At 53.5% G+C, this 15,983-nt stretch overlaps 1 protein-coding gene across 1 annotated transcript; it reads left to right on the top strand.

Annotated features, from left to right (window-relative positions):
* The first annotated feature begins 3,420 nt into the window (after positions 1 to 3,420).
* SYNDIG1L (synapse differentiation inducing 1 like) lies at positions 3,421 to 15,237 on the top strand. Its single transcript, XM_048948316.1, has 4 exons — positions 3,421 to 3,528; positions 10,255 to 10,707; positions 11,850 to 11,987; positions 13,578 to 15,237. Exons 2-4 carry the CDS (start codon positions 10,279 to 10,281, stop codon positions 13,734 to 13,736), a joined length of 726 nt encoding a protein of 241 aa, XP_048804273.1. The 5' UTR covers positions 3,421 to 3,528; positions 10,255 to 10,278; the 3' UTR covers positions 13,737 to 15,237.
* Positions 15,238 to 15,983: the final 746 nt, after the last annotated feature.

Here is a 15,983-nt window from a genome sequence, read left to right as displayed (position 1 = left end):
TTCGTGCTGGCTGTTATATTTCGGGGGGGGAGGGGGACCTGTAGCTTATATCTGCCTTCCTGAGCCCTCTGAGATGCTTGGGAACACCACAGACTTCATTCTGCACCCCAGGGCCCAGAGCTTCACCACTACAGTAGGCTTTTTAAAAACGCTTTTCTGTGTTTTTCATCATAAGCGATCAGAATTTGTCTTCTAATTGAAAACCTGGACTCGTCCATAACAGCTGAGTCACTACCAACACATACAGTAATATTTTTATTATTTTCTGTACCCCTTTATGAAAGCAAACTGACAACATATGTGGTTTTTTTCCCCTCACCACTGTACATTAACCAGATGGTTTTCACTCTATTGTCCACAGACCCACCCACATCTTTCTTCCCTTAATGCTTCCAGTTAATTTAGAAACCACGAGCAATTATGAAGAGATGAAGTCGTTCCTTCCAATATGCTTCTCCTTCTACTTGTCCACACTTAATTTCCTCTCCCACCACGCTGCCCAATTAATTAGGTTTGGCTGATCCCTCCAAAGCTCCTCTCTCGATTCCAGCTTTCACTAAGCCGATCATTTTTAACAGCCACAAATATCAGCTAATCTCTGTCGCGTTCCCCCATCTCTGCGGTGCGGCCATAAGATCACAGCGCTCGGCTCTTACGGACTCCTCCCGTCCCCACTGTGGCCCCGCTGCCCCTCTTGAGCGCTGTGTTTGCCTTTCATCTCCTCTTGCTTGCTTTCGCTGCTTTCTGAGGATGCGCCGCAGCTGAGCCCTCACCTTCATGGAGATCTTCCAATTATTTCAGGTTTTAGTAGATTCAGTCCATTCCTGGCGGTAAATCTTTCATCTCGGTGCTCCTCTCGTGGCTGCTGGCAGGAGTTCAGGCTTGCAGCATGCAGTGATCTGGTTTTTGGCCGTCAATAAAGTACTGTTACCAAATTTGTCGTGGCATATTTATCTGTTGCTATGTCTGTAGCTAGATGAAGCCTGTGAAGCTCAGGACACGTTGGCAGTGAGCTTATAGTGTTTGATAGAACGTAATCAAAAACAAAGGCCCACCTTCCTGTGCACGGCATCTCTGGAACGCTACCACAGCCTTTTACTCTCGTATTCTATGTCTACGGCAACATTTTTTTTCTAATTATTTTTTTAAAAGAAGCATCACTTAGCTGGTATAACAAGCCCAATGTGAGAGCACATCAGCTAATATTTAATGTAATGACATCTTATTTCCTCCTGCTGGATCCGTTCTCACCAGAGGACTCCCTTGCCACCTGCAGCTGAGAGCACGGGGCCACTCGTATACCCGTTTTTCTTTCCTTCTCCCCAATGGAAGCATAAATACAAAGCGATGCTCAGCAGGGCAAGGGCTCTGGATACTGTTGCTGCATCTGCCTCGAACCCTGGCCCTGTTGGGTGGTGAGGTGCCTGGCAGGTGGCTTGCCCTCACTGCCCTGGGGTGCCCTGGCTCATTGCTGACTGTTGGTCATGTAGTCTTTACAGGCAGGATGGCACTCCTGTCACCTCCCAGGGACGCTGCCCCGCTGTGACACAGGCTGGAGAGCTGACCCCCAGGCTGTTTTATACCACGTCTCCCTTAGCACAAGCATGTACATCCCATATCTGTGAGTGTCTATGTTTCTCTTGGAGCTGCCTGAGGTCAGCGAGGTTTAGATTTGCGATGCTAATGTCGCCTTATCGCCGCGCAGCCAGGAGAAGCAGCTCTGCTGCTAAGTACCGCCCGCAAAGTTGGCAAGGGCTAATCCCCCACCCGGCTGAGGAACTGCAGCGCTGCATTTTAATCCAGTGATTGCACACGGCCTTTGTGAAGGATGGCACTGCCGAAGCCTCTCGTGGGGGCAGAGATGCCACACGCCAGCAGAGGCAGCACTGGCAGCCATCAGCTATGCCCAGCTCCTGCTGGGCATCTAGGCTCCTCAGCAGTTCTCTGGGCCTTGGCAAGCCAAGGATTGAGGTGGTTCTTACACTCCTGAGTTTACCATTCCAGCTACCCTCCAGCAGGCAGACCCTTTTCCCAGCAGCATCAGAGCCCCTCAGGCCTTGCTGAAGGGCTGGCCATGCGTGATGAGGTTCTTCCTTCCTGGCCATCTCTAATTAGCAGATGCTGGCTGAATGTGGCTGTGCAGGGGCTGACAGTGGAGGCAGATGATAGGGCTGCCTGCAGCTGTGTGCATGCCCTCTGGCACCAGCAGCTCCTGGAGGAAGCCACTGCCACCAAATCTTGCCCACAAGCAGGGAGTCCCACACTACCACCTGGCCTGGCAGACCTTTGCCTACAGAGATGCTGTAGGACTGCTTTCCCCTCAACCTCCTTTGTGGAATCTCAAGCCCCTTCTCATTTGTCCCACTCTCTGGAAGCATGAACACTGTTTCCTTCTCAGGGTCTGGAGGCTGTGTGGGACCCCCCCTAACCACTCCCCAAGCTATGCCAGCTGGGTCTGGCCAACAGGGACACTTTTCTCTGGGGATTGCTAAATTAACAGCAGGCAGTCTGTGCTCCAGCTGCCATCCTTTTCCTGTGGCTGGGAACACCTGCCTTTGGCTGGGTCTCTGGGCTCAAATCTTCCCCAGCGCTGCCTGGGACACGCGCTCTGCCTGCAGAGAGCTTGCAGCCAGCTGCAACACTTGTCGCTAGTCCTCGATGTGAGGAACAGAGCCTGGTCCTGCTGCCAACCTGTATGACACAGTGCCATGTAGCACCTAGACAGACGCATACCCCACTAGGAGCTTGAGTCGATGAGGTGCCCCAGTCCCTAGCCCTGGATGAGCCACTCTTCATCCTCGTGCGCTCCTGCTGAGCCGGGGGAGGAGCTGAGCTCTGGGGAGTTCAGGAGCAGGTGGGGAGCGCAGAGCTTGAGGAGCTGCTGGAGCATCGCCTGGACAGAGTAGGGGAGTGGAAGACTCGCAGAGTCGGTGCCATCTCGTGTCGTACTGGTGTGAATCTGGACTCACTCCCCTCAACCAGAGCGCTGCCCAGCGAGTGTGAGGCCAATCCTGCCGCTGCCCGGGGTCCCTGCAGAGGAAGGCAGGATCGTACTTGGCTGAAGGCAGAGCGACAAATCCCATTCCCTTCTCCCTTTAAGCTCTTGCAGGGGGCTCCCTCCGGCCGATCAGGGGAGCGGCAGGGGCTGCGCGGTGCCAAAGGCAGGGAGCAGAGAAGGCAGCGACTTTCCTCTTCTCTCTCTAACCCAGCGGGAGGAGAAGCCACGCCGAGGAGAGGAGCTCAGAAAAGGAGCGCAGGCGACGCGCAGATCTCGGTAGCGGCTGCCGGGAGTCAGAAACGGCACGGCCGAGAGCGGCGGAGCACGGTGCAGCCGCAGCCGGGGGCTCCGCTGCCGCACCGCGCCCGCCGCGCTGCTGCACCGCCCGCCGCCGCCCGCCACCCGGGGCTCCGCCGCGCCGCTCCCCGCAGCCCTCGCAGCCCTCGCAGCCCCGCCGGGCCCCGGGCGGCCCCGCCGCAGTCATGCCCGCCGCCGCTCCGCCGCCGCTTCAACTTGGCGGCTGAGCCGAGGTAAGGGAGCCTACTCAGGGTGGGGGGGATGCGGTTTGCTCTGGGGAGCGCCTCGGGCTGGGAAAATGTGTCGGGGGCTGTTAGGGCTGCGACTCGGAGAGAGAGGGTGGCGGCGCCCGGGGGGATATTACCGTTCATAGGTGCCGGGGTGGACGAAAGGGAAGGGTTTCGGTAAAAGTTTCTGAGGCTGACTACGGCCGAGGGGCTGCAGAGGCACCTGGGGCTGCCGCGGGAATAGGAGGCAGCCGGCGGGTCTCCGAAGTTTGGGGCTTCCCTTCTGCTGGGCTGTCCGAGCTGCCCGGGCCGCCCTGGAGTGTGCAGGGCGGCGGCAGCGAGGAGCTCGGCGCTGAAGGGCCGAGGCAGTGCGGAACTGCGCGGAACCCGACCCGTACGGGCTGAGCCTCCGCGCGTGTCTCCGGGGCAGCCCTGCCGGGCTCGCGTCTGCAGCTCGGAGTTTGAAAGAGAAGTGCTCTCTGGAGCTGACCATCGCTACATTGGTGATGCGTTCTCCAAAGCTGCTGCAGGTTGCACAGGACCCACGCTGCTCTGCACCGACGCGCTGTACTGGGTTGCTTGTTTTGCCTCCGAGAAGCAAATTTCCTTTGCACCACCCCGGGAGAACCCTTTTCCACGGGAAGACTCCGAGTGGAAGGCAGCACTGGGCAAACAACGGGGGCGGCCGGGAGAGCAGGGTCTGAGGCTGCCTGCAGGCACAGGGCACGCAGCCCCAGCCTGCCGGGGACGAGGCTGGTTACTCTGGGCTGTCAGGAGAAGGAATTACCCAATCAAAAAGGCACCGACTGCTTTTCTCCAGCAAAAGTTTCTGTTGTCATGAAAATGGCTGGCAGATGGAAAGCTTTGGGGAGCTGAATCGGCTTCACTTCAGCTCCCTGAACCACCATCAGAGGCAGGTAATAAACACCGTTATTAAAGAGTGAGTAATTTGCTGCAGCTCCAGCACTGTGAATTTGCACAGCATATCCCTGCCTTTGCTTGATGCAGATCCCCTCCCTGCCCTGGGGCCCTTGCAACCAGGCCTGGCAGCACTGCTCATGGCACTCCTCTGCCCACTGCTCCGAGAGGGTCTTTTTAGGCTGGACTTTGAGTCAGCTTCTCTCTGTCTGTAGAATTAGTGATGGGCAAAGGATTGGTGCTTTTGGCTAAAAAGCCAAAACACGGTGCTGAGAGGGGGGAAAGCCCTTCATAGGTTTCCTCTCAATAGTCCTTACTGCTGCTGTTTGTCAATGAAGTGAAGAAGGCAGCAAAGCAGTCCGAGTGCTCCGGTGAGCCTGGAGCAGAGTGCTTAACAGAAACATTGAAAAACTGTGTAGCTGCCACCAGTGGGAGCCTCCTAAGCAGGGGGGGCAAATCCCCACCCGATGCCTCCATTTGTTTGGCAGTAGCAGATATTAGCACCATTTGGCTTGCACGGCACCTATTAGCCAGGGTACCAGCTGAAGTCTGTGCAATGTGCTCGCGTGCTGGACATCAGTATGCTATTCACAGGCCATGGTGGGAAACTGGGTTTGGAAAAATGAAGGAGACATGTGCCATGTCCACAGTCTAAGGGAGAGCAGATTATTGGCAAATAAGTGAAACGTCTGAGCTGCAAGGGGAAGAGTGATGCCCCAGGAGAAGAAAATCCCCCTGAGCTGAATGAAAGCAGATACAGGATAACATAAACAGGCAAAGTGAGGAAGAGAGGTGATAGCAGCGCCAACCTTCAAGGAGCTCATGAATCATTTGTACGTATGTGTTTTAAATAGAGACAAATGAGCAGTTCCTAATAACTGATGTACGTTGCCAGCCTTGTCTGATAGCAGGGGGACATGGAGAGAGCACATGGCTTCATCCCATCTCAAACCCTCTGGAAGGGGTGGATGTTTCCCTGTCCTCACTGGTGACAACCACTAGCTGCCTGTTGTGTCCTTATTCTCACCTTGTGCTGCCCTCAGCTGGCCCAGGCCTCTTGCCTGGGTAAAAGTGGGGTCTCCTTTGCAGGTCAACCCGAGCTGAGTGACAGGACGTGGTCAGGGTGCCATAGCCCTGGGGAGCTCACAGACAGAGGGAGAGCCTTGAGGTAAATATGATCGGTCTGGAGCAGAGGATATGAGTGAAATGAGAAAGCTGAAAGAAGAGTTGGAGCCATGTGGGGTGGCAGTCATGTTCTGTTCAGTGCTAGGAATAAACAGCAATGGAGAAAATCTATGTGAAACTGAGGACTGGAACCACTAGCACAGAGAAACCAGCCATGAGTAAAATTACAACCCACATGCATGAGCTTCTGCTCGCCTTCCTGCAGCAGTGAGAACATCTTGGCAATAAGCACATCCTCAGGGAACTCTGTGAGATGCTCTGTGGCTGGGGCTCACAGTGCATGCAGGTATCTGGGCAGAGAGCTTGTCTGGGCCAGAGCACCAGGCTCACAGTTCTAATTCTGAGCAACTCTGCTCTCACGGACATATCTAAGCAGACATTAGCACTGAGGGAGGGGTGCCAATATGCTTCCCTCCAGAGGACAGCAGCCAAACAGTATGTCCTTAGGATGATCCTGAGCTGAGCAAGGGGAGTTTGAAGCCTGAACTTGGTCTGAGCTGATGTTCTTCTGGGGCAGAAAATGTGAGAAGGCACTTTCCCCTGATGTTGGGCAGACCTCTCTCCTGGGCTGTTTCTTCCAAGAGCTACGATGCTGAGCAACAGCCTCCCCGCACTGGAGTCATTGTGCTGACTTGCACTAGCCCCTAGCGACTCCTCTTGGTCCACAAATAGACATTTTGCAACGTGTAGAAGCGTCTGGTGAGAGCTATCCATCACTTCTGATTGGCACAGCTCACTCCCACTGGCTCACTAGGGCTTGCTGCTGGGGGCAAAGATTGGCTGGGGGCAAGCGTTCCAGTCCTGGGAGCTGAGATGAAGGTCCCAACGCAGCTGTCGGCACCTCGAGAGCTCTCCTAGCCTCATCCTGGCCCCATCCAGGCACAAAGCAGGCGGCTGCCCCATGGCACCCCATTGCCTCCAGCAGCGGGGCATCCCCCGTATCCCCTGATCTCCCTTGCCATCTTGCAGGATCTCCCGCTCACAGCGTTGTTTATTGGTTTGCATCTCTCCAGCTAAAAAAGGGGACACCGCGAGGGCCCAAACGTGCTAATTTTACACCTCACCACCCACACAGCCAGGCGTATCATCGCCGCCGCCCTCCTCCAACCCGCTGCCTCTCCCCAACTCGCTCCCGGCTCACGGGGACACCTGGGGACCCCGCAGCCCCCGCGCTGCGTGGACCGCCTGGGACACCTAGCGGCCACCTCTACCCACGGCGGCCGGGGGGGATCGCTGCCGCTGAGCCTCCCCAGGGACCGATTTGCTGTTTTGCCCCATTTTTCCTGAGCGCTCTGACCTGCCCGGTGCCCTAGGCCAGGCTAGGCTGCCCTTCTCACTCGGGAATGTGAGGACACATAGCGCAATCACGGCCTTCTAATGAGCCCAAGGAGTAGGGCAGAGTGTTTGCTTGACAAGGCAATTAGCTGATGATTGATTCCTGGAACAATCACTTAATTCATCATTAACTGGACTAATCGCAGGCAGCATCTGTGCAAGGGTCTCAGCGGGTGCTGCACTGCCAACCTGGGGCAGCCAAGGGGATGGGCTGCGGAGGTGGTCTGCGTCATGCACGGATCCGAGTTTGGTATGTTTTCATCGTCGTGCCTTATTTTGGTTCCTTCTATACCTGGTTGGAAAAGACCGCAGTACTCAAAGCAATTTTCCTGCTCTGCAGAGAAACCAGGAGAGCTAGGGAGAGCCCAGCTCAATGGTTTATAGAATCACAAAAAGGCTTGGGTTGAAGTCCCCTCAGTCCCAAGGCATGGGCTGCCCCAACCAGGTCAGGCTGCCCAGAGCCCCATACAGCCTGGCCTCAAGTGCCCCCAGGGATGGGCTCCCACAGCTTCTCTGGAAACATGTTTGTGGTGCTCAGGGTGAGGAGGCAACTTTCAGGGACAGCACTCATTGTCTTGGCCACAGTGCTCAGCCTGACTACAGAGAGCGCGCAGGGCTGAGGCATGGGGCGCTGTGTTCCCCTGGGTGTTATGCCCCTATGCCATGTGTACACCTATATTTGGGCACCTTGTGCCTGAGAGTATCCCACTGCTGCTGCCTGCTGCCAGCACCATAGGGCTAATTGGTCTCCATGCTACACTGTCATGCTTGTAATGAGGACAGAGAATGTCTGCTCTTTCCAAGTTGGGCTTTTACATCTTATTTGCTTTCATCAGCCTGCTTCATTCCTCTTCCCCCAAGCCTAGATAACTATTACCAGGCTTACTTTGTGAAGTCCTAGTGTGGCTAAATCTTATGTACTATCCCAATAAACCACATAGGGTTTGGGAAAGATCTTTCCATTCCTGCTGGCGTAGCTGGCGCTGTGCCTCCCTCTTCCTGCAATTCCTACCTGTAGTGTTTTTATAGCCTTGATCTCCACTAGGCTCTAAATCATCATATACTCCTCAGAGTGAAAGACAACAAGGAAAGGAGTTTAGTGCAGGTCACTCTACAATCCTGGGATGCTCTTAGATGTGACTCAAGTCAGCCAGCCCATGTCTCATCATCTGACCCCACCCCCTGAGATGCCCTATGTGAGCAGATCTCTGCCCAGCAGCAGCCCAGCTGTGTAGGGGTGCTCTTCCTGCTCTGCCCCATCATTTCTCATGGCTTTTTTTTTTTTGCTGAGGTTTTGTTGTGAGTTACTGGTGGCTTCACTGTGTCCAATCTCTGCTTGTTTTTCAGAGCTCCCATCCTGAACACTCCCTGCTCCCTCCCAGGCTGGCTATCGGGTTCTTAATTCCTCACAGCCCCTTTCCCTTCTTTCTGTCCCTCACTCACACTGTGCACACTACCCAGTTCTGTAAGCAGTCCTCTCTCCCTCCTCAAAATCAGTGCTGATGGTCTCACCTGTGATAAGCAGCAACCTCCACACCTGCAGCATCCCCTTGCCGGCTCCCTCCCAGGGAGGTAGTGCAGCCACATCTGGTAGTGCAGCCAGAAACATTCTTGGAGATGCTGAAGCCTCACCGCAACCAGCAGCTTTGCTGGAGTTGGGGTCCTAGTTGGGCTGCTACACTCAGGTGATGCAGAGATTGATCAGTCCTAATTGTTTATTTTATAACGAAAAATCCCTCCATCCCTGGAGGAATTCAAGGCCATATTGGATGGGGCTCTGGGCAACCTGATCTAGTTTCTGATTTAGCAGATGACAACCCTGCTCACATCAAGGTATTGGTTCTTTAAGGTCCCTTCCAACCGAAGCCATTCTATGATGTTGTTATAAATCTGATTTGCATATTGAGGTGAGCATAATTATTTTGGTCTGTGCAGGAAATGAAAATTTCTGTGATACCAACGTGCATCACCCTTAAATATTGTGGAAATACTTCCTGGCCATCTGCTGCGTGAGCCATTGAGTACCTTATTGGCAAGGTGGGAGGGCAAAGAAAGCAGACAATGATTTTGGGGAGGGAGGTGTAGAGAGCACTCATGCAGTGTTTTAGCAATGTGGGAGTACTTTTGAATGGCTTCATTTTCCTAAACAGCTTTCTAAAATGTGCCAACTGCTGCCAACACAAAGCCCATCAACAGGGACATTTACAACGGGCTGTGGCACTAAAAACTGTGCAGTACAGCAGAATTTGGCCGAGTGAACAGGGCCTTGTGGGAAGCAGTTGGGCTTTTTGCTCCCTGGAGTCCGCAACTTCAACTTCTTCATTTATATTTTCTTTCTGAGGATTGATTTGAAGCCAAAGCAATGCTCCTGCCATCGGTAGGGCACCGCACGGAGCCCTATGGCAGGTAGCAGTGTGCTCTGCTTTGCAGCATCCAGCAGAGGAAGCAGCTGCAGAGGTCTCTGGGGAGCAGAGTGACATTTGGGGCTGCAAGGCAGGAGGGTGGCACGCTCCAGCAGCTGGGAGCATGCAGGGAGGGCTGGAAAAGAGGGCACATGGATACTGAGCAGCGCAAAGCGATCATTCCTCTCTCCTGGGGGATTCTGATATTTCACTACACATTTTCTATGTGCTGAGGTGGGCTGGAAAGCCAAAACAGTAAGCGCTCCTTTGAAGAAATAGGGTTGAAATGTTTCATCTCAGAAAATTTCATGTAAAAAAAAAAGAAGGCAGCAGAGTGTTTCAGCGTTCTGAAATGGAGGAAGGGAGTAAGGATTGGAATTTTCCTGAGGAAGAAACCAGTGTTGGCATCGGTAGCCAAGGGCTCCTGGCTTTCCTCAGCCGTTGTCTCCCCACACCCCAGCCTTAGCCCAGCCACATAAGAGCCCCTAGAGACTGTCCCGTGTCCATGAAACCACTATCTGAACGTGCTTTGTAGCAGTATAGATTATGAGCCAGCTCTAAAGATGCAGAGGGACTGCTCTCATCAGGCTGCACATGGCCATATCTAGATATGTTATGGACACAGCAATCTTAATCCAGCCTGAACCAGATCACTTGGCTGCATGGCTGGATCCTTATCTTCCTACCAGCTGGGGAGGGACGAGAAGATGTTCATTTTGGTGGGAGAGCATTCAAGCTGTGGGAAGTGGGGGAGGGCTCTTCTTTTCCCTCACACTGGCAAATCCTATTCCCTCTTGCCTTGCTCATCTTGACATTGGCTCTGCACGGGCAATGGCTTCCCCACTGCCTTGCCGTGTGGAGGTTACACCCTCTCTCCTCTCTGCTCCCACAGGATTGCTCTTACCCTGCCAACAGCATGGAGAGTGTGCGTGAGCTCCAGGACCCACTGTTGGCCAAGGCTAACAGGCACCTCCACAGCAGCTATTCTTACCACCAGCACCACAGCCAAGACTACCCCGGCCACCACTGCCAAGGGAAACTGTACTCCTACATCTTCCAAAACACTGGCGGAGCCAGGACTCACCAGCTGCTGGATGCCAGCTCCCTGCAGCTGGCTGTGGAAGCCTTGTACGGCCCCAATTTCATCCTTGTGAAAGATGAGACTGCTCTCAAGGCAAAGGACAGCAAGACAGAGAGCTGTGAGACCACTTTTACAGAAGGTAAAGAGGTTCTGTCTGACAGTCCTGATGGGCATGATGTACAAGGGTCCTGCCTGGTAGAGAGTGACATCCGCATCCAAACAGTGTCCTATGAGGTGGAGGAGGAGGAGCTCCAGGAGTACGAGGTGAGCTTTGTGCGGAGGGTTGGTATAACATACCTCCTGTGGTGACTGGGCTGTGCTTGGCTGCCCTCCCAGACCCCACTCTCTCCTTTCTCCTCAGTCTCTGTGCACCCAGAATTTCTTCTTTCTGCTTAAAATTCCCTCTCTTTCCCCTAAGCATGGACCTCAGAAGGTCACCAGCTTTTCTGCTGGCAGCCTGGAAGCCGGGGCCATCTCTGCAGCTTATGGTGACAGGAACCCTTTGACAAGGGCAATCTGTGGCCACCGTGTTGCTGAATGTAATGGGAAACAGCGCTGCTGTTGCATAACAGCGACATTCACATGCATGATGTCAGTGCAAGAAAGCTTAATATATCAGAGCAGGATGGATCTTGCAGGGAAAGAATAAAGCTGGCAAAGCAGCCTCATTCTGCACGTTACCCAGGACCTGGCAGGTCCCCAGAGCATGCTGGAGCCAGTGCCCATCTGCTGGCACAGCTCTGCTGCTACCCTGAGGGCCTGTGGCATGACTTCCCCGGCTCTCCCCACCTCTCCGTGCCTTCCCACAGCACACATCGCTGCCAAACAGCTCAGCTGGGCAGGCCGTGGCCAAACACAGGCAAGCTGATGGCAGTGACATGAGAAATGGGATTGCTAAGAGGGCAGAACACACTGCCACCGTGATGGAGGCTCCAATTCAACCGCTTTCCTTCAATCTCTAAATTAGTTTAGCAGGATATCGATCTGCCGGTCCCTAATGGGGTTAAGGCACTTTGTTTAAGTTTGTTTAAGCTGACAAACGGCCAGCTCCGCCAAAGCTCCAGATATCTCAGTGTAAGAATATCTCGCAGGGAAATCCTAGACCCCAGCCGGTGAGCTCAGCAGTGTTCTGGCAGGGAGCCGAAGTGCCTGAATGTGCTGAGCCACGACTTTCCTCACCAAACCCGGCTGAGCTGCCAGAAGATTTCTGAAACTCAGGCCTTGGATGTGAAGCTGGGAGGTATGTGAGGACCTGGAGCAGGACTGAGCAGGAGCTGGGAGGAAGGACAGGGCTGCAGGGCATGTGGGGTCATTGGGAGCAGTGGCTGGGCCAGCTGGGCTGCGGGACAGCTCATGGAGGTGCGGGTGCAGCTCCCTGCAGGCCCTCACTTTGTTTATCTTTGCAGAGCGACTCCTCTAGTGACAGTGAAAGTGAGGACCAATTCCTGATGCTCCCCCCCCGAGACCACCTTGGCCTGGCCCTGTTCTCCATGCTGTGCTGCTTCTGGCCCTTGGGAATTGCTGCATTCTACTTCTCCCAAGGGGTAAGAGATTCCCGGCCGTGGGCTTCTTTGCTCTCTTGCATGTGCTCAGCCCTGCAGCAAAGGGTCCTGCAGGGCTCAGGTCATCCTGTTGCCCATCTCTGTGCCCAGACCCCTGAGGGCCGGGGCAAGGGGTGCTTCTTGCTGCTGGATGTCTGTATAGCTGCTGTGAAAGTGCAAGTCCTTCAGCTGCTGGCAGCTGAACTGCTCTCCTGGGCATTCAGGTGCAATTCAGGGAACTGGGGTTCCTGTTGCTCCTGGGTCTCACCCTCCAGCAAGGCAAAGGAACATGGCATTTTCCATCTGCCCTCCCATTCTCCAGCAGTAATGAGACCCTGCTCTGTGATCCCACCTGCTACTCATGCTCTGCTGACCAGACATGCTGGAGACTCTGGTCCCCATATCACCATACCTTTGTTTCTGCTCCTCACACATTAAATTCTGTGTGCTTGCACCAGGCTGTGTGAAGCTGGAAAGCTTCATAAGTGTGTAACAGTAGCATCTGGAACAGAGCCAGTGAGAGGACTGGGACCTGCAAAGTGGCTGATTTCATGTTTCTGCACATGGTACAGCATGGCATGCTGCATTCTCCATGTGATAATGTGCTTCATACAATTCAAACGTAGCTCTGCTATAATTACCTGTGGGGCAAAGAATATCTTTTTGGCTGTATCTGTGCACAGTGTCTACCCTAATTTTAACAGGTCAACTAGAGCACCAGCCATGAGCAATGCTGACAGCAGCTCTGAGTGCACCCTGAGCATACAGGGCAGCTGGAAGTTGCCAGCCGGTGAGCTAGCACTCACATCACCTTTGTTGCTGGCTTCACTGGCCCTTCTTTGTCAATAAGTTTCAGCTGAAGATTCAAAATCTTCAGATTCAGAATCAAACAAAATATTTTAGATGTCATTAAACATAAGGTATTCAAGAAACGTGTCCATGTGGCACAAGGGACATGGTTAGTGGGCATGGTGAGGATGAGCTTCTGGTTGGACTGGATGATCTTAGTGGCCTTTTCCAACCTTAATGATTCTATGATTCTAAATGGCCTATTGTTCCCTCAGTTTGATGCTCTCCTAGCACTCCTGGGATAAGGTAGCCAGCTGATTCAGCTGTACACTTAGAAAACACATAAGCCACAGCTCCTACATAGTCACAGTATTCTTCCTGAGATCTTTTTAAATACAGAGTGATCAGCAAAAATGCAGAGCATCAGCAGACTTCCCACTTAGCCCACTCAAGGCAACAAAATCTGTTCGCAAAGCACAGTGACATAACCACATTAGAATGCACTCCACGATAAATTTAAGTATCAAAAAACACAGCACTAGCCTAGGGCTCTTCTCAGGTTCATACAGAGAGGGACATCTGCAGAGGGGACAACAGTGAGGCCACTTATCTGAGACTCCTTGCTTTGAATAGCAGAATATGGACCTCTAATTTGGCATGTTTTTGGGTGTCTGTACATCCCACTTTTAGCTTCAGCAGTTGAATGAGGCATGCTCCAGCTCGTGCACATCCATCCCTCAGCGTGTGGCTGCCTGTTGCACACAGGTGAGAAGGTACAGTAGTGTATGCTTCTTCTCCTTCCAGACCAGCAAGGCTGTCTCCAAAGGAGATTTCCACTTGGCCAGCTCAGCTTCCCGCCGAGCTCTCTTCCTTGCCGCGCTCTCTATAACCATCGGTACAGGCGTGTACGTCGGGGTGGTGGTGGCACTTATCGCATATCTCTCCAAGGGGGGCCACGTGTAACTGCTGCCTGCACACCAGCATGGTCCCCAGCCACCAGTCCTCCTGGGATCAAGCCTTCCTGTGGAGCACAGGGTGCCAGTGCTTGCAAGGGCTTCTGGCATAGCAGGACCTTGGATACCCCGTGCCAGCTCTTTCCCTTTTCAGACACACAGTAGATCCTTGGAGATACTCAAAAGCCACCTGGATGTGGCTGTGGGCAAGCAGCTCCTAGGAGGTCCTGCTTGAGCAGGGCTTGGACCAGATGCCCCCTGGAAGTCCCTTTCCAGCTTCAACTGTTCTGTGTCCTCCCTGGTACTGTGGGGTGACACCATCTGACAGCAGGGAACTGAGTAGTGACCTGACCGCTGGGGCCAGGAGGACCACATTGGAACATGCGTAAAAGCTGCTGCTGGCTACTGCCACCATTCTGCTCCAGGGCCACCACTTGCTCTCCCAACATTGCAGTGGGGACAGCCACCACCGATGCCCAGGCTTTGCCCATGAAGGAGACAGGCAAAGAGGAACGACTGCTCTTTCTTTTGGGCATTTGGGGCCCTGGTGTGGATTCAGGACTCCTATGATGGGGACAACAATCTCCTGTCAGTGTCATGAGTGGCACCTGGCCCTTCAGCTGCAGCAAAGGAAGAGGGTGCAGCATGAACATAACCAAAAGGCATGCTCTGGGGTGCTCTCCGCATCCTTTCCAGATGGACATACAGTAGCTAGCCTGCTCCAGATGAGAACCAAGAAGAAATGCAAGCTGGTGCTTGCAGACAGTCGACCTGATCACCAAAGATGGTAGCAAAATCCACAAGGTTTTCCAGTGTTCACAATGATTGTACCAATAACTGTAGTTCAGAGCTCCAGAAGGGCTGGCATCCCATGGTGATCTGGAGATATTTGAAGTGGAAACTGCTGCCCACAACAAGACTGCGGGGTGTGGGGGAAAGATCTTAACTCTCAACACTGAGTTGGGGGTTTGCACACCAGGAGTGGGGAGCACAAGACTGGCACGGCATGCAGAGCTCAGGTGGGTGCTGGAAGCAAGGATCCAGAGAGGCGGAGGCCTGGGGGGAGCACAGGAAATGGGGAGACCCCAACATACTCCTTCCCACATCTTGGAGAGGGGCATCTCCATCTGTCCAAAGGACTCTGCTGACTAGGAAGTACGGTACATCCATGCCTACAACTGACTTCTGTCAATTTGTATGTTGTCAGTGACACACCAAGTGCTTCAGGGATGGACACTAAGGCAGTGACTGCCCCAAAGCGCTCGGTTCAAAGGCCTTTCCTCACCCCTTCCCTGGTGCCCTCTCACCCCTCTGCCGCTGGCTCTGCAAGTAGCACAGTGTGCTCCTCACATGTACATTTCATCCTAAAGAAGCATGTTAGTATCTGCAATTCCTGTTGTACTCGAGCCATAAAGGAGAGAAGCACATCAGAGACCTGTTCAGAAGCAGTTCTGAAAGTTCCCATTATGTTTTATAATGTGGAAGAGCTAATAAAAGAGCAGGCAAAACAACACTTTGCGCTAACGCAGGTCTGCAGAGGGAAGAGGTGAGCTCTGCAGGCTGCTGTGGGAGTGCTGAGATGGCCAACAGCTGAAGGTGTTCTGTGGCTCCCCATGGAGATGAGCATCCAGCTGGTGGCTGGGCAGCGCGGGGGGAGCCGTGCTGCAGTGTGCATCACAGCCAGCAGCCTGTGCTGCGATGGCATGGGCTGTTAGCCATGAGGGGGGACAAGAATTGGGTAGAGAGAGGCTGGAAGATTGCTGTTCAGGCTGTTCTGCCTGGAGGAAAAGCTTCAAATAAAATGTGTTCAAGGAAGATCTCCCTGCACACCTCTGGGTCCAGCTCCTGGTCCCTGCAGGAGCATTCCCAACCTTTTCCATGTCTCATTCCTGCCCCTTCTTTAATTGGAGGCACAGGGGAAAGGACTGGGCTGGAGGGCCAACAGAATTAAAGTGTTTTCCACTAATAGCCTGAATCTCTGATGAACTTGTAAAGAGGGGAAAAGGGGCCGAGCAAGCACATCCCTAAGGGAGGTATTATGCAAATGGAGAAATTAGTTGGAAACAGCCTGAAGGGAAACGTGGAAATTGAAATCTGACCAGCACAGAGACTGCTGCTGAATAAGTTATCACAGACGCCCAGCGTCTGCTGCAGCTGCTGGAGCACAAGCAGAAAGGCAGTGAGCACAGCAGTCAGGGAACAGGAGAGGTTCAGAAATGTGACTGAGCTAAGAAAAATTTAAAAAAAAATCAAACCC

Source organism: Lagopus muta, chromosome 6 (genome assembly GCF_023343835.1).
Source record: "Lagopus muta isolate bLagMut1 chromosome 6, bLagMut1 primary, whole genome shotgun sequence".
In the NCBI taxonomy this organism is placed as follows: Eukaryota; Metazoa; Chordata; class Aves; order Galliformes; family Phasianidae; genus Lagopus; species Lagopus muta.
The sequence above is the reverse complement of the archived record's forward strand: the minus strand, read 5'-3'. Positions and strand labels throughout refer to the sequence as shown.

Excerpts from the sequence above, each read along its gene's own strand:
- SYNDIG1L (XM_048948316.1), top strand. The coding sequence starts at position 10,279 with ATGGAGAGTGTGCGTGAGCTCCAGGACCCACTGTTGGCCAAGGCTAAC. Across the intron at positions 10,708-11,849 it reads AGGAGCTCCAGGAGTACGAG|AGCGACTCCTCTAGTGACAG; the intron begins GTGAGCTTTGTG and ends TTATCTTTGCAG. Across the intron at positions 11,988-13,577 it reads CATTCTACTTCTCCCAAGGG|ACCAGCAAGGCTGTCTCCAA; the intron begins GTAAGAGATTCC and ends TTCTCCTTCCAG.